Source organism: Tachypleus tridentatus, chromosome 13 (genome assembly GCF_004210375.1).
Source record: "Tachypleus tridentatus isolate NWPU-2018 chromosome 13, ASM421037v1, whole genome shotgun sequence".
In the NCBI taxonomy this organism is placed as follows: Eukaryota; Metazoa; Arthropoda; class Merostomata; order Xiphosura; family Limulidae; genus Tachypleus; species Tachypleus tridentatus.
Window position 1 is genome coordinate 220,288,093 of NC_134837.1, and position 26,133 is coordinate 220,314,225.

Sequence of the window (26,133 nt, forward strand, 5' to 3'; positions counted from 1 at the left end):
CAGTGAAATTTTAACCACCGTTTCCCTTACAGCGTCACCATCGTTCCAAACTGCGGAACAAGTGTATTATAAGCCTAAATCACAAACTATTTTTAACAGTGTGGCTAAGCAGGTACATAGATAGGATTTTAAGAGCACAGTTTGCGTTGTTTTTGCCCAGATGAGAATGAACTGAATCAACTTATTGTTCTCTTACTCTTAATGTCTCTACACACCACTTCTGTACCACTTAATGTCTCTACACATCACTTCTGTACCACTGATGTTTTAAAGTATTTCATTTATTTGCATCTTTATAACGCAAATTTATACAATCCGCGGTGGATTTGCCCATCGACCGTACCTTGGATCTTATGATCAGTAGTCCGGCATGCTAGTCACTAGCCCAACTCTAGCCGTCCCTCATGTTTCTCATTATTAAAGTAAATAAACAAAACGTCATCTTTATACTAGTATCAGTACGGTTAGCACAAATTAAATACATGACAAATCTTGTGTTTTGGAATTAATACTTGGACTTTACTGTACTGGTGAAACAATCCATTAGAAATAAATTTAAACACGAAAATAAAATTAAACTCTAAACTACTTTACTAAATCAATACTTAAGTTTAAGATACCATTGAAAACATATCAAGAGGTGCCAGTGATAGTGAAACCGGATGGTTGAAAAATCCAAGTAGTATGAATTTATGAAGTATTTTCTTCATTTATGGATTTAAAAAATGCGGTCTGTATGTTACAGATAAAATTATCGGTGAGCCAAAGTTTCGCTATTTATTGTGGCTCAAAGGACTATGTAAAATCCATATACATCTACAAACCGATCAGACAAGCTAAGAAATTGGTCTCATCTCTCGAGAAAGCGTGACCAAGTGATTAATATACTGAACTTTCGTCAGAGATTCTATGATTCGACTCCCGTTACCACAACAAAAATTACGATTGCACTTAGGAGCCACGTGTTTACTATAAAAGTGAAATCCAAGTTCCACGATTTGTTTACGGTGGGTGATGTTGACGAGCTTATTCTTTCCCTCTAGGCTATCAGTTCAATATCATGTATAGCTGGCATAGACAGTATATTCTTCGCTTGTTTGAAATTAAGCATCGCACAAAGCTACACAATGGGCTATCTGTGCTTTGCCCACCACGAGTATCGAAATCCGGTTTCTACAGGTGTGAGTCCGCAACCATACCTCTGTGCCACTGGGGGGGGGGGGCGCTTAGCTTTGCAGAAAACAACTAATAATTATTTCTTCCACCGATGGGTCAGCGGTAAGTTTATGGACTTACAACACTAAAATTTTGGGTTCGATTCATCCTGTATACAGAACACAAATAATCCTTAGTGCGACTTTGTGCTGAAACAAGCAAACAGCAAAAGACTATAACTTCTGGAAATATATCTTATTTTTATTTCTAACAAATTAAGCGTGAATCTCATTGCATCTCTACTTTTGTATCGAAACATATGGATAATAAATATGTATCAGACTATTGCAACTAATCGACGGTAACGATAAAAAACAAATATTGTATTTGAAGGGTAAATCTTATAGTGAATTACTTGCTTTACAAGGTGCAAACATCCTGTTTCGGTTTGTATTAATTCAACTTTTTGTGTAATAGGTTAGTGTGTGTGTGTGTGTGTTTTTCTTATAGCAAAGCCATATCGGGCTATCTTCTGAGCCCACCGAGGGGAATCGAACGCCTGATTTTAGCGGGGGGCGATAAGTTAGTTGTAGTTACCTTACATACGAAATTTTAATATCTGCACTGAAAGAAAAAATCCTGCATTATTTTTCTGACAGATATACACAGATAAGTTATTAATACAGAAAGCATACATTGTTTTTCTGACAGATACATATCTCTAGATTATTAGTCTAGAAAACCTATATAATTTTTCTAACAATTACATTCCTCTATATTATTAGAAAACCTGTATTATTTTTCTGACAGATACATACCTCTAGATTATTAGTCTAAAACCTGTATTGTTTCTCTGACGGTTACATACCTCTAGATTATTAGTCTAAAACCTGTATTGTTTCTCTGACAGTTACATACCTCTAGATTATTAGTCTAAAACCTATATTGTTTCTCTGACAGATACATACCTCCAGATTATTAGTCTAAAATCTGTACTGTTTTTCTGACAGACACATACCTCTAGATTATTAGTCTAAAACCTGTATTATTTCTCTGACAGATACACATACCTCTAGATTTTTAGTCTAAAACCTGTATTGTTTCTCTGACAGATACATACCTCTAGATTATTAATCTAAAACCTGTATTGTTTCTCTGACAGATACATACCTCTAGATTATTAGAAAACCTGTGTTATTTTTCTGACAGACACATACCTCTAGATTATTAGTCTAGAAAATCTATATTGTTTCTCTGACAGATGTATAACTGTCAAGTGAAATCTGATTTCGGGACCATCCACTTATTTAACAAATATACCTTAGTATATTCAGTAGTATTCTTTGGCAGATATTTTACAGTCGCTGCATATTGTAAACTTTATGCTGATGGCCGCTAATTGAATAGTTATGTGATTTGTTTGTTTTAAAATTACACGCAAAGGACGATTTGTATATAGTTTTGACTTGATAGATAGAAGGGAAGAGTTAACAGCACTTAACTAATGACAAATATTGTACTACTATTCTTTGGCCTAATAGTGGGATTTGACCGTCACTTTTATATCGCACACACTCCCAGAGTACGAGGTACTCATTTAGGATAACGGATTGTGAACCACAAACTCTCAGATTTACAATCTAAGATGGCCCGGCATGGCTAGGTGGGTTAAGGCGTTCGACTCGTAATCTGAGGGACGCGGATTCGAATCCTGATCGCACCAAATATGCTAGCCTTTTCAGCCGTGGGAGCGTTATATGTTACGGTCAATCCCACTATTCGTTGGGAAAAGAGTAGCCCAAGAGTTAGCGGTGGGTAGTGAGTAGTCCAAGAGTTTGCGCGAGCGATGGGTAGTGATGACTATCTGAACTTTTTGTGGCCATGAACGTTAAAACTCGAATATGGAAACATTTTAAACATAATAAACTTGAAATGAAGGTAATCGTTAGATAAATTGGTAAACATAGTTTTTATATCTACAAAAAGACAAGATAAACATTCCATGTTCCTTGAAATACTTATTTAAAAAGTTTTGTATAATGCTCAGAAAAACATATTTGACTAATTTTGGTACAGCACACATTTTTATACTTATATTTTCAAGCATTTGAATTTTGTACAAAAGTTGGCAAAGAAACACACCATGGCCAAGGGCAGAAATTTTAGTTTGACCACTACTGTGGAGGGCAAGCGCATGAAACGCATAGATATTACACACATAGATATATAAACGATACTAAAACACATACATACAATATGTGCATAGAAATGAACACTCACCAAAATGACCAAGTCGGAATACATTGAGTTATTGGGTGGATCATTCTCCTACTTGTCCACCTCACCAAAAATACATATTATAAATGTATGATACTCGTAAATCACAATATTTGGTAATTTAATGATGCCTAAAATGTATACTAAGTATAAAGGGGGTTTGATTTAATTTACTATCGTTTTACGTTTAATTATGAAATAGTGAAAGTTTAAATATTTGGTTAAGACCTACGTAGTAAACCACGTTTTCTACGACAAATTATAATTATTATTCCATTGTCATTCAACAATTTTTGAAGAAAAAAAACCAAAGCGTTTCAGTTCTACAAAGGTGATTTTTGAAGCATGAACCCATTTCGTCTACGTCGCGTGCTCCTGAAGAAATTGAACGTGTTTCTTTTCAAAAGTGTTTTTAAAACGCAAATTTTCTCAGCTACTGTTTCTGAGAGAGAAAGAGAGAAAAGTCATAATTGTTTATTCATCAAAAGGTTGATTTTGTTAAAGTTATTTTCTCTTCACCAACACTTAATTAAAATGTTTTTAAGGGCTATAAATACGTATGTGTTTAGGATAATAAATCTGTCCTTGAATGAGCCGACATTTCGAAGAGTGGATAAATAGATTTGTGATCTTGTTGTAAGAACAGTGAAGAACATTTATGACTTGAACACACATGGTTTGAGGTCAATAACTAACGCTATAGTTGTACCAATAATGGCTTAATGCAGTCAATATGAACATTGCGTCGAATCTCATCGAGGGCTCTCAAGTCCAAATACTAACAATTCTAAAACCGTCTGTTAGGCTAGTCATGTTTGTGCGCACAGGGGGAGGGTTCAGAAAGGACTGGACTTCTATATTTAGAATTAGTCTGTGCCTGAAAGACGCTGATAAGAATAGGGTACAAACCATCAGTTTGAACAACCAAAGGAACAGGATGCTCTGACCAATAAGGAATTTAGCTGTGTAGGGAGTCTACAATACACGAGGGTTGTATATGATAGGACAAGATGCCGGAGGCGGACTCACGTTTAAAGAAGGCCAGCACCAAACAAACCAAGAAAGTGGCCACTGAGTCTGGTCGTTTGGAAGAAATACAGGGATCAGAATGGATCACTCTTGTGTATGCTGTAGTCGAGAGTTTTATCAATGTAGCCTTGATCTCGTTCGTTATAAAACTAAAATACAAAAAAAAAGTTATTAAATCTTCGATACCAATTTCATTAATACCTCGCTTATTAGTACTCTTAAACCTAATGACTTTTGAACACAACATTAATTCATTTGGTTTGTTTTGAATTTTGCACAAAGCTACAGGAAGGCTATCTGTGCTAGCCGTCCCTAATTCAGCAGTGTAAGACTAGAGGGAAGGCAGGTAGTCATTACCACCTATCACCAACTTTTAAGCTATTCTTTTGCCAACGAATAGTGGGATTGATCGTAATATTATAATGTCCCCACCGCTGAAAGGGCGAGTATATTTTGTGTGAAGGAGATTCGAACCCACGACTCTTGGAATAGGAGTCGAGTGCCTTAACCACTTCGCCATGCTGGGCCACTTTAATTCGTCCTACGGCATCTAACAGTAAGACCAGTCAATGATAAAAACAAAACAAAAATCCAATCAGTTATTTGAACCCATCTTAACGATGTTATAGGGGGATAATAAATAATTTTTTGTGAGTAAAATATTTAAGTTACGAAAATAAGTTTTGAGTTTGCTTAAAATCTCGTAGTTCGCTAAATATAAGGTACCGATGGACTTGTTTTTTTCACCTGAAACTGCTCTTCGTATATTTATTTGTCCATTCGCCTTCATAACCAACAAAATATCAGTGTACCCACGACTCGAATCAAGATATGTCTTTGTTCGTTCAGAACACTTAAAAGTTGCATGGAACGTGGAATACAGGTGAACAGAGATGCAGGAAACTGAGTCAGCCAGCGAGTTGCTTGTTTCCTAGGTGGCGCTTACACGGAGATGATGTGTCGTGCAGGGTGTGGTATCTTTTATTGCCTACCAAGTGCAGGTAGCAACTAGCAATGTTATCTTGCAGTCGCTCTTTATGCATCGCTGTTTCCAACTGTTGGATTCTCCACTTGACTGCGTAGCTTCAACCATAAACCTTTGTTACATCAACTATAAATTTCCGGTAGAGACTTAAACTCGAGATTTTAACTTTTTATAGTATATTATAAATCACACTCCACACAGTTAATATATTTTCTAATATTTATTTATTCGTATTTTTTCGAAAAGAGTAACACAGGCTCATTCATACATATATTACAGAGTTACATATATATATATATATATATATATATATATATATATATATATGCTTATATTTAGTAGTTATCGTTATAAACATTTAATAAGTAAAATTATTTTTATCAGACTTATGCCTTCAAATGAAATTAATAAGAACTGTGTTCATAACTCATGTTAGGACATTATATCAGTTTCTCGTTTGATGAAATAAATTACTACTGGAATATACATAAAATTAACATTATTTCACTTCTTATCTTTCCCTATGATACATGCGCGCCCCTCCACGTTCAACTTTCTTCCTACCTACAGGTGGTGGCATAATGGACAGACCCGAATAAGCCAGTTAAGGATGGCAGGGGCTGTCTGTCTCTAGCATCCTGTAAGTGAGGTATGAACTGTTTTCCCCGAATCTCAGCAGAAGACAAGGGGGCCGTACATCGTGCATGTAGACCTTGTGACATTGCTAGTACTTCTAGTAACCTTTCAAGTAAGTAAAACAATAAAATCATATATTTTTTCTAACTATAAAAATAGAATATGAGGTAGTTAATTGTACTAAAGTAACACTTTAAAAGGTTTTTGTTAAGACTTTCTCCTACATCACGTTATCTGGCTTTCATTCAGTTGAGCGATAACAACCTGTTTACTAATGCATCGTCATGAACGTTGGACAATGTAACTGCTTTCGCGCAGGGACTTTCGTAATTGGCAAAAATATCTTGTGCATGTTATCGAGTGAGATTTTCCATCAGTATTAATGCTATAAATATAGGAAATTAAAATGTATTTCTCATGTATACCCGAGATTCCGATGTTGCATGATTAACTCATATTTAATACAACAAAAGAATACACACAGTGGATTTGTTTGGGAATATTAAAATTATTTTTATCGTAGAAAAACTAAAACTATTTCATCTATTGAGTTTAAAATTAAGCTCCTTTAACTGTTCGAAGGCGTTATACCACTGGCTTTGTGGCTGACTGTGGTAGTTATATACATTTTGTGTCTGGCTGTGGGAGTTTTACCAATAATTTTGTGACTATCTGTAGAAGTTATACTGTTACTTTTGTGTGAATATCGACTGTGAAACATAATGTTTTTAGTACGTGTTACAATTTGCTACCAGCAGATTTTAGGTTAAGTACATGATAAGACTTGTCTTGCCAGTTTAGTTTGGATTTTTAAAGAGCGGTTGGTTGTCCTTAAAGTCTCTCTACGATTCAGAGACGTGTGACGTACTGTCTTCTCTAAGTAGCCCGAAATGAGTGTAGTCAAGCGAAGAGCCCGGTATACACCCAACCTGGTACGGTTGGACACGCAGCGAAAGGAAAGTGGGAATCACACCATCTTTCTCCTGAAACATCAAACCCTAACAAGGTCACCGACGTCCATTGCATCTTGTTTCTTCTCCAAGTCGGTGTCAGTTTATCCGATCGCTGTCTCGCGCCCCCGTGCAACCAAGAATGTTGCCCCTGTAGCGTGCAGTCCTAGCAACAGGAGGTTGAAGGAGCAATCCAACATCCGCAACAAATCACGTGATACTTGGTCTGGGACAACTCCCCAGCTGCCTCGAGCTGGTATTTTCTGTTTGCTACTCGGCGAGAAACCGTACAAAATGGTGGCGCTAGTCAAATATAGTACGAGTATTACACAGGAAATGACGACACAGAGAAAGTACCAGCTTTAAGATAATTTCACAGAGAGAAGCTAGCGCTGTGAATAGTTGAAGGTATGTAAAAATGCACAAACAGTTATACCTTAATATTCCGCATGAACGTACTAGGGTCTTTACTGTTCGAGAAATTTTATCGTGACCAATAGTATCCTCCTTGAATAAACAGCTTAATAATGACCAACAGTACCCTTCTAGAAGATAGAATATTAGGATCGAGAAGCTAACATCCGTCCACGTGGAAGTTATTTCGAATATTAGAATACAGATTAGGATTACCATAGTTACTACTTATTGAGTTTTCAGTTGCAGATTCCTCTGTATTTATAATCATGAGAATTGTTTTATATGAAAAGCTACTTAATTAACAGTTTTGTTTGATTTTATTCTACTGGAAACCATCAAGTATTTTGTTAGAACGACACATCAACTTGGAAGAAACATCCTACGCCTTCTATCTCTAGATGTTACCCGCCATGCCACTTGTTGCTCTATGAACGCTTTCTTCCCCCTGGCAGGCTGTTAGGATGGGATGCGGCCCAGAGATAGAACGAACTCGTAAGCCTGCTGTTTTGGCGACGCTTGTCAGAAGTATTATCTCCAGGTAGTGGTATAGAAGCGTCACGTGCTGTCCCACTTTAGATGACGGCAGCAGAACGTAAGTTTAATACTCCGTTCCATCTTTCACTCCCAGTGGGAGTCAACCAACCGAAGTGTGACGTACGAGGACAACTTTCGTCCAATTTTATCTCTCCCTAGATTGATCATGAAAAAATAAAAGCTAAGTAGAAGGGATAGGGCCACAGAAACAATCTTTCAAGAATAGATACGCTTAACATAGATATAAAAATATTTGTTGATTTTACGATAAATTTTCTCGTGGATATTTAACAATCACTTTTTTTGTTATCCTTCTGTACAGAGGTCGTGCTGTTACCAATGGTTGTGAATTTCATGTGTCACTAGACACCTGAAAGTGTCTGTACATATGTTTCGGTGTTACTGTTAGTGTTGTTTTACTTGAAGATTGAAGTTAATATATTGTTTACGATGTCTTGTTTATTCGTGAACGTAAATAATTACATATGGCACGTGGATTCAATGACCAATAGTAGCTTACTAAGATTTATTCTGAACTCAGGCGTGTTTAAGAGTAAAGTTTAGCCGATTGTTATCGTACAGGAAAGGCAGTGCGTCACTAACCTTATTTCTGTGTTTCAAACGTCCCTACCTCTAATCTCCGTTTCTTTACTTGCATTGGTCGTGGTTTCCACCACGTAGACAACATAGGATAGCAGTGTAACTTCGTTCTCAGGATGACTTGCCGTATTGCCAATGTCCGTGCAACAACATACACATGTATACGTGAATGTATAGGAGTGATATAACAGTAACTGTAATACGCGGTAAATTAAAGGCTAGTTTTTACGCGCCCATCCCCGCGGGCACCATGAATGTTTGACGGAAGCAGGATACCTGACTCGTGAAGTGATTGGGTAACATGTTTAAAAGGAATCTTGCTTCCCGGCTGACGAAGACGGAAGGATGTCAACTTCCGTCTAACATCGTCGTCAGGTAGATTACAGCGCTTTAAGGGCAGTCTTAAGTTTAGTCTTCTCATTATAAGGGTGTGTATTCTTGCGTGTCCAGTTGGCTAGAAGATAATGACGATTGGTCAAAGAAATGTTTCAATAAATAAAGGAAATAACTACAGGTCCGGTGAGTGGAAATTAAAATTTATACTTTATCAACTTCACAGAAGGGGTAAGATTGTTCTATTGTTGTTTGTTGTTTCACTACGAAGATGTAAAATTACTTTAACAATAGCATATGTCACTTCCGTTCGCCATTTTAAAACACGAACAACGATTTAATATCGATACTATCAATCCTTTGCTACAAACTGCTCTACGAGATTTGATATATGCCCAATTACTGTTTTCCAAGGTGAGTTGAATCATATTCGATAGATGGATTAACCTTAGGTGTTGATTCTTTAGTTCAAAAAAGTCTTCATTTCTTTATCCACATTTATGTTTTCACTTATTTAAATTAGTATAGAATAGTAAATCCCAGGAAGACCTAGAATTAGTTTGTATTCCTACAAAAAAGGTAAGTTTTATTGTTGACAAGAATAATAAAATGAAATATTCGAGCCACCTAGTGGGACAGCGGTAACCCTAGTGGGACTAAAAATAGAGGTTCCATTCCCGCGTTGGACACATTAGTTAGTCCAATGTGGTTTTGTTCTAAAACAAACTGAAAACTTGTTACAGGTGGTTCTTTACGTCAATAGGGTTATATTGTCTTTTGGCTGTTTATTTCTTTGTTGTATTTCTGTTAATGGATAGTTGTAGTATCACTAATAGTCTAACTTTTGTAACTTTTTTTTTTCCGAATACAGTGTTCATTTAAAAAAATTAAAGACGAACATTATTTTTCTTAAAAATGGAAACCGTATTATTTTATGGGAAAAGTGTTGTAAAGGTTAGATTATTAATTAATTGTGATGATATATTTCATCCGAGTATATTTTTTAATGACCACTTTTAGAGGTTACTGTCGAAAACACAAAATATATGAACTACTGGCATTACAAAAGTTGACCTCCTACCGTTGACGAATTTATTCTGGCTTTTAATCCGTTATGAACTGTTGTTACATATTAATTGCTACTGATTAGGAAAGCTTTAAAGTGACCCAGAATCCGGAGCCGGACAAAATTTGGGGAGGACTGTTCCATAATGACTTCTTATCTTGTGTAATGTTTTCGTATGCATCGTGTTGTTAGTTTTAGAAATCATTGCGCGGAAACACAGACAAACATACATGCAGAACCTATTACAGTACCATACCCCCTTCCTCCCCCGTGAGCGAGAGTATCAACAGCTTTACATATTCAAACTGTAATAGTACATACAAAGACGGCGCAGTACACTCATATCAGTAAAGACAAAATGTCGAATGCTAAGAGAATAAAACCGTACGTTTACAACTACTAATGTTTGCCGTGGAGTAATTTGGAATATACCTTTCAGACTTTGCATCATATTGAGTAATTTCATGTGTTTATGTGTCACAAGTAAACATAAAAAGTGGTGATAGAATCACCTAGTTTCTATATAAAACACGTAGGAAAGAATAACCCATTTTCAATACAAAACATATAGGAAATATATGTTCTGACAAATGAAATTAACTGCAATAATGATGATATTTTGTTTGCACTTTCGCTGTGTGATTGGTAAATATTATTTTAAATCGTGAATCAGTTAAATTATAAACCTATAGTTAGTTTGAGGCTTGAAACTTTAGGAAATATTTTTAACAATTTCGTGATATTTATATAGACATCGATGTTTCGCATCTTTCTTAAAACATCGCAAGTCAAAGAGCAAAAAGTACACTTAACACATATAAAATCAAATGAAAGTTAACCAGTAAAGAATCGTATAAGAATATAAGTAGTGCCAGGGATTCATATGAAACTAAGTCGTATGATAATCTAATGTAAGACTACATTTCACTAATCTATGATTTATTATTTAAATCGGTAGCGACTGTCGATCCTCTACAGAGTTTTGTAAAAACAATATATATATATATTTAACTATTTACAGAGCTAGTTACTTGCGCATGCCCAAACACAAATATTTGTCTGTTGTTTTTAACATGATATTTTAGATGTAAAGCTTTTGTATTGATTACATAGCGTTTGTGTTGTTTCTTATACATTTTCACACTCTTTGATGTATGAATCGGTATCTGAGTCCTTAAGCAATTAACTTTTGTAATGCGAGCTAAAACAAAGTCCTGTTACTTACCGTTCTGTGAGTTATACCTAAAACCAGGCATGAAATAACTAGTTTTACTCCTCTTAAAATATTTTATGTCATTTAAGAAAAACATAATATAAAATACAGCCCTAAAAACTTCTTGTTCTACCTTTTTGTTTTTTACAAACAATTTTAAGTAGTTTAGTATTGAAATTAAATGATCCGAATTTGAGTCACAGAGTTGCAAGATTGTGTTTTCCATCTTTGCCTTGTTAAAACTTTCTCTCTTTTGATTTGCTTACTGGCCTGGCATAACTTAGTGGTCAGGAAGCTTTCAATCTGCCGGACTCGGGTTCGAATCCCCGTCACAGAATGTGATCACCTTCTCAGCAGTTGGGAGATACAAAATACGCTATATTTTACTAAAAGAGTAGCCTAATAGTTAGTGGTGGGAGATGATGTTGATTGTTTTTTCCCTCTAGTCTTAAACTGCTAAATTATACACAGGTAGTCCTCTTGTAGCTTCGCGCGAAATTCAGAAAGTTTTTTTCATCTGTACATTTTCCCCTTTTCTTTGTTTTGTATAATATGTTTAAACCTCATTTATACGTAATCTTAAGAAAATAAATTATTCCTGTTCTTTTTGAATCGATTTAGAAATCTAATAACAGCAAGTAATCTTGTGTACCTTTTTACCAGATATTACAAATAAATGTAGTTAAACCGTTTGCGACTCATGAAATGATTCTTACTTTTTCATGTAATAGAATCAACAGTTTCATTAAGAATTAGATAAAGTTTAAGGCTTCTTTGCTAAACGCTGTCACATTTAGAACATAATAAAACTTTCGGTAAATAATTTTTTATCGTTTTGCATTAAGATTTTATTTTTACTTTGCTAAAAAAACAGAAATAAGTTGTAACAAAATTTAATCAGTTTAGAAATTTGAAACCGTTAAATTTACTTCAAAATGCGATATTGAGTTATTGCTTTAATCCTAACAATGTTTTTATGGTTCAGAATGATAACACAAAGCTTTTCTTAGTCACTGACATCTGTTAATGGCCATTGATTTACTAACACACTTATTAATGATCAAATTGTGAAACATATCTACAGTTGTAGTTGGAATATACGTTTTATCATAGTTGTGTAACTTACGAGTAATTACTTATATTTAAAACTTATATCTCTTTAATTGGTAATAAGCTTAGAATCCCATTTTTAATCTCGGAGTAATTTTTCTTTCAATAATCGTAAATGTTTGGTACACGCAACTGAAAACAATCTATTTCTGGAATAATATATAATAAGGCAAATCTCTCACGTCATGGAGATCTAGAAACAATAAACCAGTTTAAAGGATGTGTAAACTTGTAGATGATATGGGTTTGTGACGTAATGTGTAAAAGATTGGGAAAGAAAAAATTGTGAGACGTGACCAAAATACCCTGTGTGCAAGAATGGGGGTCAAAGTGCGCATGTCGTGACCTTTTACATGGTATTATGTATTTGATATCGGAGTTATCAACTTTTCATTTTACCCTAAATTCTTACAGTTCGTGGTAAAGGAGAGTAAATACCAGACATAATATTATAAAACATTATAAAGAGACTAAAAACCGTATAAATATGCATTTCGGAGGTATTAGAACAGTGTTTCTAAGTTTTTTCGATACCAGAGACCGGCTCAGTGCCTCTCTTAATTTACACAGACAACTAAAATTTGACTACAGCGAAAACTCATTACTATTTACACGTAAATATTTTGTTAGTTTTTACTTGTTTGTTTTCGTGAAATTCCGCAAACTGGTAAGGTGGTTGTGAGAATTGGCGGTGGTCTGCAGACCTATGGTTGAGAAATATTATTACAGAGGTTTTGGTTGTGAGAATCGGCGGTGGTCTGCAGACCTTGGTTGAGAAATATTATTACAGAGGTTTTGGTTGTGAGAATTGGCGGTGGTCTGCAGACCTTGGTTGAGAAATATTATTACAGAGGTTTTGGTTGTGAGAATCTGCAGACCTTGGTTGAGAAATATTATTACAGAGGTTTTGGTTGTGAGAATTGGCGGTGGTCTGCAGACCTTGGTTGAGAAATATTATTACAGAGGTTTTGGTTGTGAGAATCTGCAGACCTTGGTTGAGAAATATTATTACAGAGGTTTTGGTTGTGAGAATCTGCAGACCTTGGTTGAGAAATATTATTACAGATGTTTTGGTTGTGAGAATTGGCGGTGGTCTGCAGACCTTGGTTGAGAAATATTATTACAGAGGTTTTGGTTGTGAGAATCTGCAGACCTTGGTTGAGAAATATTATTACAGATGTTTTGGTTGTGAGAATCTGCAGACCTTGGTTGAGAAATATTATTACAGAGGTTTTGGTTGTGAGAATCTGCAGACCTTGGTTGAGAAATATTATTACAGAGGTTTTGGTTGTGAGAATCTGCAGACCTTGGTTGAGAAATATTATTACAGAGGTTTTGGTTGTGAGAATCTGGACCTTGGTTGAGAAATATTATTACAGACCTTTTGGTTGAGAGAATCTGCAGACCTTGGTTGAGGTTTATTATGAGAATTTTGGCGGTGGAATCTGCAGACCTTGGTTGAGAAATATTATTACAGAGGTTTTGGTTGTGAGAATCTGCAGACTTTGGTTGAGAAATATTATTACAGAGGTTTTGGTTGTGAGAATCTGCAGACCTTGGTTGAGAAATATTATTACAGATGTTTTGGTTGTGAGAATCTGCAGACCTTGGTTGAGAAATATTATTACAGATGTTTTGGTTGTGAGAATCTGCAGACCTTGGTTGAGAAATATTATTACAGAGGTTTTGGTTGTGAGAATCTGCAGACCTTGGTTGAGAAATATTATTACAGAGGTTTTGGTTGTGAGAATCTGCAGACCTTGGTTGAGAAATATTATTACAGAGGTTTTGGTTGTGAGAATTGGCGGTGGTCTGCAGACCTATGGTTGAGAAATATTATTACAGATGTTTTGGTTGTGAGAATCTGCAGACCTTGGTTGAGAAATATTATTACAGATGTTTTGGTTGTGAGAATCTGCAGACCTTGGTTGAGAAATATTATTACAGATGTTTTGGTTGTGAGAATCTGCAGACCTTGGTTGAGAAATATTATTACAGAGGTTTTGGTTGTGAGAATTGGCGGTGGTCTGTAGACCTTGGTTGAGAAATATTATTACAGATGTTTTGGTTGTGAGAATCTGCAGACCTTGGTTGAGAAATATTATTACAGAGGTTTTGGTTGTGAGAATGGTCTGCAGACCTTGGTTGAGAAATATTATTACAGATGTTTTGGTTGTGAGAATCTGCAGACCTTGGTTGAGAAATATTATTACAGATGTTTTGCCCGATGTAAAAAATATATTTTTCTACCTCACTCACCTTTTATAAACTTCCATTTGTCTGTATTTACATGAAATGGGGAAAACGTTTAGTGAAATGTACAAGTTTGGTGCTGCGAACAAAAAATTATGTGTTACAAAATATATTTGTTCTCAGGACATATCTGTGAATTGTATGTGCTGAGTAAAAATATTGTTTGCAACACATCATGTTTTATGTGCAGCACCAAACTTGTATATTTTACTAAAAGTTTGCCCCATTTCATCGAGATACACAATAAATTTGAAATTGTAGTGAACCGTTCGGAAATGCAAATATCGCTGTTGAGCGATCACATTGCACGCGTAGAAAAAAAAAAAAAAAACATTTGAAATTTAGAACAATCTGGTTGGACATTTAGGTTTATCAAAGTGAAAATAAAATCCACACGAACTGTACAGTTTTAAATAAGCTCTGCTTTTGTTTAGTACTTTTCACTATATATATATGCTAGACAGTGCAGTTTACATTATAAGAAATTTAGAATAAAAGCTAAGTAGTGTGTAATAATATCTTCACACCCTCTACATACTATATCCATTGCCGACGAAACCTTTCGTGCATAACCAGAGCTCATTACATCAGCTGGGATAAGACAAACAGTGGTCGTTTGTTCATTTAGTTTTTTAGAGCAAAACAACATTGGGCTACCTTTTGTGTTCAATGCGGGGGATCGAACTCCAGTTTTTATTGTGATAAGTCCATATATTTAGCGTTGTCCCGTCGAGGGATGACAGTGGTTGAAAATTTATTTGAACAACAACAGTTTTTGCTTGTTTTTTTTTTTATTTCGCACAAAGCTGCTCGAGGGTTATCTGTCCTAGCCGTCCCTAATTTAGCAGTGTAAGACTAGAGGAAAGACAGCTAGTCATCACCGCCCACCGCCAACTCTTGGGCTACTCATTTACCAACGAACAGTGGGATTGATCGTCACATTATAACGCCCCCACGACTGAAAGGGCGAGCATGTTTGGTGTGACGGGGATTCGAACCCTCGACCTTCGAATTACGAGTCGAACGCCTTAACCCACCTGGCCATGCTGGGCCCAACAGTTTATGTGTAAAATAGGTTAAGTTAGTGAACTGTAATTTTTAAAATGCACTTAAGAGATTATTCATCATAATTAGGTTTAAGATTTTTGTTGACATTTAAGTGTTTGCTTATTTTTAACACCAAATTATTTATTATCAATATGTATATTATTTGAACCAACGTTTATTCATAACTAAGAAGAACTGACGAACGAGTAAAGTAGTCTTTGTTTTTAATCCGGAAGCTAGTCAATTGACTATTGCGTCAGTGGAAAAATACTACATTAGTAATTAAAGGAACACTAGACTGAAAGTAAAAAATATAATGTTTAATCATTTTATATCTGCTATATTGGAAGCTTATTTTTTGTGATGTCTCAACCATTTTCTCATCATAAATGATTTTGTTGTTTTTTTTGCGCTTAATATTTTCTGTTTTACATCTTTACTATGTTATTTATGTGCGATGCAACTATAGCTGACATATTTTTAGATATGGTTCCTATGATATACATTGAATTTATTTTTTTTTGTTAAAGAGATGATAGGTTATGTTTCATTATGTTTTCTAATCTCGTGTGAAAATCTGAATGGAGTGAGCAACTTTTGTACCTGTTGTGATGGCTGTTGTACTGTGTATGACGCTCAAACCATTGGCAACTAGACATCGTTAATTAGCACAGACCTTGTGACCACACTAGGAGTATTACGTTTGCCTAACTCGGGAGTAAAGTGCCTCAATTGCTTAAAACTAACCTTGTATGATATATAACGTAGTTTTGTCCTGCGTATTTTAAAAAAAGACAATGGTTCTTGTCTCTCTCTCACTCCTTCCCAAAATGATACAAAATGTAATTTTCTACATCTCTCTATTCACTAGTATTTTACACATTTATGTTTTTGTTTACAGAAATTAGTATTATAAAACAGCTCGGGTAACTTAACGTGTCATAAGCCCCCCCCCTCCCATTCTCTTCAAGTGAGTATTCCTCATGTGTTTCATATCAATATTGCAAGCATTCCACTTGGATACAGATAATCATACCTTGTGATTAGATAGACAATTAGGCTTACTCTGGTGTATAGAGAGGGATTTTTTGGTGAACTTTGTTGTCATTGGATAGCCTCGAATAACAATAGTGTATTTTCTTTGTTTCATGTATTCCAGTTCCGGTCTTCTCTTTAGGCTATTGAGCAAATTACTTAATTAATTTGTATCTGTCTATATATATATGTATATATAATGTTTTAGTGTACCATAGTAAAACTTTCGAGTCTGTGCTTTTTTTTTTTTTTTTTACATCTGTTGCTGATCTACACGTGGTTTTTATTATGCGCTACCCATTCGACTGATGTAGGAAGAATTGGGATCACTAAGGGTAGTCAGTTAGTCGTTCAACAGTTCACTTCCTGAAATATTTTTCATTTTCCGCTATCTTTCTTGTTTTTCAATTACTATAATACTCTAGGTCAGTCTAGGACAAGTATTTATAAAGGATTTTACTTTTTTGACATATAGATAATAACTTTCATGAAGCTTCTGTGAGTAAGCTCATAATCGAGCTTAATGGTATTTTCACGGGCACCAAATATTAAACCAACACTTTTGGATTTAATTATGGGTGTATTTAAGAAGTGTCTCTGATATAATTTGTTTCCGTGATAGCTGCACAAACGGATATTTAATAGTGTAAATTCTCACAGGATCTGGATTATAAGTGAACTATGAATGCAGTAATTAACTGAACTCGAAATCATACAAGGGAAATAGAATGTCTAGAGGTTTTAGTTTTGATTTTGGTATGGTTATATTAACTTGAAATGTGAATATAATACACACACACTGCGTAGATCGATTAGTGCAATACATGCGCCTAATATAACCTTGGGTCTCACGTGATAAGGTTTTCATATTTTTAATTTAACTTAGTGTTATTTCGTTTTCAATAGGCTTTTATGAAAACATTCATTTCTCTAAAACTTTTATATTTTGTCTCTGACGTATACATATGAAAGCACCTGATTATAGAATGAGAGAGGGAACTATTTATTCTGTGCATTTAATGCGCCATGAAAAAATCTTCCATCATGTGCATCAGTTTGAAACTGTAGGAACAGCCATCCTCTCCCCGTTTGAGGAATTTGTCACGTATGTCGTGACGTCATTGTATCCTCGCACGCATTTCTTGCTAGATAGGAAAAGGAGTGTTAATAATGTACATAAGTCCGTTTTAACCCAGAAAAGTTCACTGTTAAACTGATCATAATATCGGTAGTTTCAAAATACTATCATTATTTACAATAAAAACATTCCTGTTAAGCCATGCTCATGTCATATTTCGATCCCATCTCGTCATTTATGCACTAGCAAAGCACGTGATAATGCATCATTGACTTGAGCTCGCTCGCTTGCGTATTCCCTTAGCAACCAGTTAAAGAAGTGAACACAAAAGTCTACCACAAGCGTTGCTATACATCGTATGTATTTGTGATGTTGTATTCAAAAACACATGAGCATGTTGCCCATCGTATCTAGTTGTATGTATTAAACAAAATACTATTGATTCCTGCCCAAATGTTGTAGTTGTTCACTGAAACGTAAAGGATCCGGAACACCTTGAAAGAAATTTTAGCCGAAAGACAAATGTATTAACTCATAAATGTATATATATATATATATTTTTTTTTTTCTTTTTCTACTGTGAAACTAGTGTTGAAAATTTCGATAAATTAAGACGTAAAAACCTAACAAATTATGATCTTAAGTTTCAGTTTCTGTGCGTGCGTGCACATCTATGTGTTGGCTTTCAAAAAAAGTTGTTAGGGTTAAGGTTGTTGGCAAATCAGATAAAGACAAAACTTTTGGAACCTATACAACGATAGTGTGAGATTGTTGATCTTATTTTGGAAAACGGGTTCTCGTTCTTTAAGAATCGTGCCCTTTAGTTGTGTATATAAGTATGGTTAAACATGAGAATTAAGAAAGATGCTGTAGACGAAAATGAAAGGTTGTCAACAACTGTTAATACTAACGAGTATTAACTCCTAAATTTTCAAAGCAGTATAAATAACTTAGTTTTGTACTCTCTATTTTGTAATTAGGTTCCTGTAAGAGCTCTGAAATACTGACCAGTTTGTACATCTTTAGGGAACATGAGCACAGACATAGGATGATCAGGATTAGAAGTGTGCAGGCTGTAATGTGTTGTAAAACTTATGTATACGCATTTGGTGAGAGGGGTTAGAAATGTGAACTTGGCTATAAGATGTTGTAAAACTTGGGATCTTTTAATCTTCTGTCTAGAGAAAAAAATCCTTTACTAGTCCAGAATGTTGGTCTGCTTTTCTAGCCTAAAAACTCTGTAATAAATATTTCGTGATAAAGTTTGGATAGATTCTCCCTATTGGTTAACAAATCAAAAACTTAGTTTCATAGAAAGTGGTTATTCAGTGTACAAAATAAATTCTTACTGCCGGAGGGTGTGTGTGTTGGGGGTATACACCTCCCCATACGCAAGCAAAATCGCCTGACTCTACCTAAAATAAAACTTAAAAACCCGAAAACTTAGTCACAAATTAAAGTAATGATTTGGAACTAGTTTCAACTTTTTTTTTTTTTTGGCAGGGAGGGGGATTTTCCCTCAGTCGCATAATACATATTGAAATCAGTTACAGACTTTTCTAAGATATGGAAAGGTTTACCCAACTTAGTATATCGCAGTAATTATTACTTATGTGTATAAGCGTTAAATAAGCAGTCACGTACTTAGATAATTATGATTTCTAGGTAAAGGTAATTGTTAACAATCAGGCCTTTGCGTTCAGATAATTATTAATAATCGGTTCTGAGTAAATATAATTATTAAGAATGAAACAAGAATGTTTATAATTATCATTTGATATCTAAATAAGGACAACATTATAAGTAAACGACCCTACTTGCAATGCTCAAGTTTGTATTGGTTGGCCAAGCTGCTCTTTGTGTATGGATTGTGTATAATTATGACTGTTTTTGTATATTTTTAATCTTACTTATATACAGTGTCTTTTAGTTTAATGAGAACCATGTTTGTGTATTAAAATGAGCAAGACTTCAGTCAACGACTTTTTTTTCGATTCCTGCAGCGAAATGCACGCGGGTAAGTTAATTTTAAAAGTTCTTGTATTTAAGGTAAAAATATTCATTTTAAAAAAGTGTCAAAAATGTATCATATGTAATAAAAATCGAAATAGTATTATACTGGTATATATCAAGTATTTTAATGTTGAAACGCATAAAAACAAATGCTGGTGTTGTACAGTTTCAGTATTATTTATATTTGTTATTGAAGTAGTGACATATTTCGCCTAATTATGGGCAGCCATTTCATGAGTCAATTTCCGTCGTGCAATGACTAATTTTATGTGACTTCAACAACTGTCAATTTTTACAGCTTTCTTAGACTGTTATATTTTCCAATACGATTGGAGACATTATCTTACAATATCGAGTTTAAAAGTTGACAATCATTACAGAATTCAAAACAGTGTTATTGCCATCTTTTCCTTTCCTGTAGATGTAAGGAACAAACGGGTATGACTTGCCACTAGTATTATTTAAACGATGACTCAAACACTGTCCCTACAATCGTTTGCGTTGAAGAACAAAAGTTTAAAGCTGAATAACCAAGCCCACATGTTCTCTCAGCATTACCTTCTTTGCTGTCGCGATGCTCGGTGTTTCCCACAGTTCAGGTGAACGGCCTACGTAAGTTTTATGTTTTTTCCGCTAGAGGATGCAGCAATGAGTCGTGTTATGAACAGCGTAATATTTTTGTTTTTTAAATGGCACACGTAACAAATTCGAAGAAAAAAACCGTGATCTTTTCTCACCATACTCATTTTATTGTGTTTATTTTCTAAGGATGTGGCATGATGTATATCCTGGAAAAAAAAACAAAATAATACTCTTTAACTAACCATAACATTAGTTAACGGATCACTTTCGTTTACCTCGGAACTCTCTAGCTCAACTGCGCATGCGTAAACAAATTTGCTGCTATTCCTTTCTTATTTAGTGCCCCTTGAAGTTCGAAGTTATACACTGATCCAACACTCTGCGATATATATCATGTTAAGACTACCTCTTGGAGACTCGGCGGTTAGTTCGTTGGCTCATAACGCTACAATTCGGGGTTCGATCCCTGCGTGGGTGGTTGGTGGGACATCACAGTTAGCCCATTGTAAGTGCTTTTTTTGAGCGGATTAACGTAAATTCAAAGAATATCGAAGTATAATATTATGGATTGAGAGTTTAGAAACATGAAGATTTATATATAGGAAGATACTCCTTGTCAGAAACTTTCAAACTTACCTAACATATGCATGCAAGTAAAGAACGCATGTAAAACGAAAAACACAAGGATGAGTTCGTTTCAGGTATCTTAGCAAAGCTGTAGAAGGAATATTTACAGTATCCGTCCTTAAGTTGGAACTGCTTTACAACAGAGAAAACAGTTAATAATTAGCACCCACTAATAACTCTTGGGCTACGCTAATCGAACAGTAAGATTTGGCACCTCCGCTCGAAAAACGCGGCCCGTCGGATACACAATCTGGTATGTTGAATGTTAGGACATGCCTTTGAAAAAGAAAGTGTTTTTTTTTAATTAACATATATAGTCAGCACGTCCGTATTACCCTTAAAACATGAATAACAACAACTGTGGGCCGACAAGGCTATGAACCCATATACACCACGTAAATAGTCCAGTATATATTTACCTTTTGTTGTTGTTGTTCTAATATGTTTAGTTTACTCTTCATGATTTGTTTGGGATTTGCAGTCCCCGAACGTGCCTGTATTTGCTGCGAACAGGCCTGTATTTGTTGTCTACTGGTGAAATGATGCTTGTTGGACAGATAAGAGTACAGTTATTGTTTTATTGTAACAATTTTGCCATTATTCGTACACTATATGACAAATAAATAACGTTCTATTTATTTCCACTTAAACGTAAATCAAGTACAAGATAGGAACACTTTGAGAGTTGCAAGGATTTTTATTCGTGTTTGTTTTAAATACTCATACCTGAGCATTGCCTGTTGTTAGTGTTCTTTGCTGTATTTTGCATGGTTCGAGTTTCGAGAAGCCACATTATTTGGTTTGGTAAGGCGGACAAACCTCCTGTGACGACTAGTTTTGTTAACTGCCTCATCTTCATCCGTTCAGATGTTCAAAATTAATGACATGTATATTTGAACCCTAGGAGACTCTGGCCTGACACTTTAGTACAAAATTAGGGACCTGTATATTCGAACACTAGAAGACTCTGGTCCGAGAGTTTAGTTCAAAATTAGAGACTTGTGTATTCGAACCCTAGGAGACTGACTTGGCAGTTTTGTCTATATGTTGTACAGTGTGCCTTTCTATTTCAAAGTCCCAATATTAATTACCTACGTTTATAACTTTTTAACAATATCTAATTTAGGCCTGGCGATTCCTAGTGGTTAACATACCCATCTATGAATCCGAGGATTCTAGTTTGTATCCCATTTACTTTAAGGCAGCAACTGCAAAATCCACTATTCGATCAGATAAGCATAGCCAAAGGGTTGGCGGTGGGTGCTGCTGAGTTACTTCCATCACTGTTTTTTTATTAGTTATGTGAGATAATTCTACCAAATGTGCTTCTTTTTCCGATTCTTCATTACACAAGTTGAATAATTAAAAGCTGTAATGCATATAACGGTTCTTTTGAGAAATAACAAACTGTGGAAAAAGATCATTAATTAACTTCAAACTTAAACCTAACGGCCCCCAGCTAGTACAGCGGTATGTCTCCGGATTTACAACGCTAAAATCAGGGGTTCGATTCCCCTCGGTGGGCTGAGCAGATAGCCCTTTGTGGCTTTGCTATAAGAAAACACACACACTAAACCTAACATACAGTATCATTATTTTATGGTTACTTTTATTACAAGTATTGGTTATAATAGAATGTTTAAATATCTGTATTTATTGTGCTGTTTTCCACTGTTACCTTACTATTCGAGTTTAGGACTAACCTGAATGTGACAAGCTAGTCCGACCTCGTGAGATATTATTGGGTTAAATGGATTTCAGCTGAAAAAATAGATGGTTTGCTCTGATGAAAAGCTCATATTAATAAATGTATATGATAAAAGAAAGAAGATATTGTATAACGTTTTTTCACAAATTTCCTCACTTCTGTAAACTAAAATGCTTTTATATAGTCGTAGAATTCATTACAGCACTTCTGTGCGATAAATCTCGAAACCTTACCATGTGATTACAGTGGCGAATGATGATTTCACATTACAAGAATGTATGCTTTTGAAGATCGATGACATTTCGTCATAAGAGGCTACGTTTTGACTGAGCTCCATGACACCTTGTTTTCCTTCATGTAAAATATCGCGACTGTTAAGTTAAATCTGATATGTGGTTTGTGTTAATGATATTCATGATGACAGTAACTGGTTAGGTCGTCCCTACATAGTAATAAATGATTCTTAAAACACAGTAAGCAGTTGATGTACTGTTCCTACGTGTGCTGTTTTCGACAGGTATGCAAACATTTTCAAACAATACACTATTTCTATGCAGAACATTTCCACACTATTTTTATTATATCTCCTCCTCTGAGCCATTTTTTTAAATCTTGTATTCAAAGCCTTTCTTCTTTCTTATCCTAATTAATAATCTATTCTATTACTGTAGAGAGCAATTTTTGAGTGGTCAGGTCATTGTCACATTGCCATTTATAGGTTGGTTTAATGCTGTGAGACTGAATATTGAGCCATTTTAACTATAATTCATGCATATACACAACGTAATATATTGAATTAAAATAAGCAAGTTTTAATACATAAGTTGTAGCTATATATGCAAGGCAAAAATGGTAAGTCCATGATCTGACTGGCCCTACTGCTTCCTACGGCTTTGATAGTTGTATCATTTAATAAGAGACTGTTTATTTTCCAAATTATATTATTGTCAAGGGATTGAAAAACACCAATTTTTGCGGTGTTCGGCAAACAAGTGTCATGTGGTGTTCATTATGTTTTCATTTGGTTGTTGATCTTGTCGAAGAATTTAATTACATGTCAAAGTTGATACTTATAGTGTTACTGATATATAGCTGGGAGTAAATTGTTATGATGTTTTCGAGCTATAAAGTTGTCTATAGGAAGGTATTTCAATTTACTATATTCTATATATATTATAAAACTCATTTTTTATTTCTTGCTTCAATATAAGTTAATAAATAACAGGCTAGTTTCTGCAATATGAGCTGCTTTTCGAAAGTTCAAAGGTAAATAACCTTATCATTATGTATCCTTCCGATAGAACAATATTTTTATAAAGTGAACCGACTATGATTAGAATATACCTCGTTATCAGTGTTGCCAAGGGTTAAGATAAAACAATTCTGAAAATTCATAAGCACATGACATGTTTTAGATACACGTCTATATAGGTTTCATTTTGATAAGTCTCTGACTGTAATTCTGATCACAACTCCAGTGACCCTCAACGTACTATGCGTTTCGTAGTTCCATTCTTACAACTATACGAAATATCGAGTACATCAGATAATCCAAGAAATCAGTTTTTGTCTAAAAATCCCTCTTATCTATTTAGTAAACATTATCATGCAGAATGATTTAAAGATCTGTTAATTAAAATACTGTCATTGTTCTGTTTTTATTTCGGTGAAAAAGAAATTTGAGTGTTGCCTCATTGTTATTGTGTCGGATATTGGATCAGTGTCCAGAATTCAAGACGTGATCTCGCTGGACATTCTCCGAACTTTCAGCTGTAAGCGAATTATAAAAAGCTAAGTTTGCCACCAGCCTTTAGAATTAAAAAACACATAATGTGGATGTGAGTGTTCCCTAGTGGCACAGCGGTAAGTCTAAAGCGCTCACTAAAAATCGGGCCTCGATACTCATGTTGGGCATAGCAGAGATAGCCCATTGTATAGTTTTATACTTAACCAACGAACTGAATGTTTCCACTACTGCAGTGATCGCAACCGTAAAATGGCTATACATATATTATATAACGATTTTAAGAACCTTGACGTTAGGTTTTTGCTTTCTTTGTTAATAAAAAAGAACAGAAGATTTTTAAAAAGTCCTGTTTTAGTTCTTCCTCGATATCAAATAATTGGCAAAACTCTGAAGGGGTTTTCGGTTCAGTTGTGTTACTGTCAGTCTGTTAAAAAGCGTAAATTTAATGTTAAAATTCTTAAAGATATTAATATGTATTGATATTAAATAGCAATATTAGTAGCAATACAGACTTAATTACTGGCAAAAACAAATGAATCGAAAAATAATATAGGTTTTTCCCTTCCACCCAAATGTATAGTCTAAGATAGGATTGCTTAACCTGTCGGTATAGTTTTAATATTAAAAGTTACCTAATTTCTGTTTTTTGTTCAAATAACAAACAAAGACTAACAAAGCAATCGTAACCAACAAGTAGTTTTGTTGTCTGATATATATTTAATTAAACTAATGACAATGATAATTTCTAAACTATTGACCTCCAGTCGTGAAAAAACAGCTGATTCACTACTAATCTGTCGTTTATATACTCAACCCCCACCTCAGTTGTTCAACAATAAATCTGTAGTCTTGCGACGTTAAAAATCATGTTTCGATACCGGTTGTGAGCAGATTATAAATAGGTTATTGTGTAACTTCGTACTTAACAACCAAACCTGTTTTGATACCCAGATATCACCAATTTACACTGTAAGTGACGACTACGTTTAATATGGTAATATTATTTATTAGCCGAGGCTAATAAACATGTATAATAAACAGATGAAAATTTTCTGTAATCGGGGCTTTACACCTATAGAATAATTCTCCATTGGTCGGTTGATTGTCGTCTATACCATATACGGTCTTGGCGGGTAAGCGCGTTGCGCGTGAAGAGAATGCGAGGCCAGGTAAGTCATCTTTCATTGATCGCACAGTATCTTTGTGATCCGCTGCATCTAACGACGGGTCATGTTCTGTGTACAGGATGGTTGTCATGGTAACCCTTTGAGTTACCGTTTGTATGTCTAGCCACTTGGTGCCTATTCAGGTGTTAGATTTGTCGCTAGTTGCATGACGGCCATCCCCTTTAGTCCGAGGTCTTCACATCTTGCAAACATGAAGTAGAATATGTGTTGAATTCCCTGTTAATATCCTTCTGAAGGTTACTAGAGAGGAATGGCTGATAGTAAAGGTATGTGTTACCTTTAAGGTAGACGTTCCAATAAAGTATCCTTGCGCGAACAAATTATAATAGAGAAGTTTTCTTTTAGTCCACAGTTTCCTAACTTCAAGAACGTAAGTAAACACATGGAATGTAAAAAAAAAATACTGTTGATAATGTTCTTTTGTTCCAAAGCTGTCGGAACTCAATGTTTACAAACATTTTGTACAACGATAATTTGTTTAAGTCGTGCGGAAGCCTTACTACACGTTGGGGTTAAGAAATGTGAGTTATGGATACACAGAATATATTTCA

The 26,133-nt window shown here is 35.0% G+C and overlaps 1 protein-coding gene and 1 long non-coding RNA gene across 9 annotated transcripts in view; one reads left to right on the top strand and one right to left on the bottom strand.

The window, feature by feature from the left end:
* Positions 1-5,651: 5,651 nt before the first annotated feature.
* Positions 5,652-8,749, bottom strand: LOC143240482 (uncharacterized). Its single transcript, XR_013021783.1, has 2 exons — positions 8,615-8,749; positions 5,652-6,187 (listed from the first exon to the last, which is right to left on the bottom strand). It is a non-coding gene; the product is annotated as an uncharacterized LOC143240482 (long non-coding RNA).
* Positions 6,054-26,133, top strand: part of LOC143240481 (ras-responsive element-binding protein 1-like) — a 41,096-nt gene continuing 21,016 nt past the window's right edge. Inside the window, exon 1 of one of the 8 annotated variants that reach the window (XM_076482970.1) lies at positions 6,054-6,194. In XM_076482970.1, the coding sequence (XP_076339085.1) occupies positions 6,098-6,194 (97 nt within the window). In that variant the 5' untranslated portion in view covers positions 6,054-6,097. Of the gene's footprint in view, positions 6,195-7,032; positions 9,103-9,147; positions 9,331-19,951; positions 20,819-25,586; positions 25,849-26,133 lie in introns of those variants that run through there. The other 7 variants (XM_076482974.1, XM_076482971.1, XM_076482973.1 and 4 more) reach the window with 7 other exon arrangements.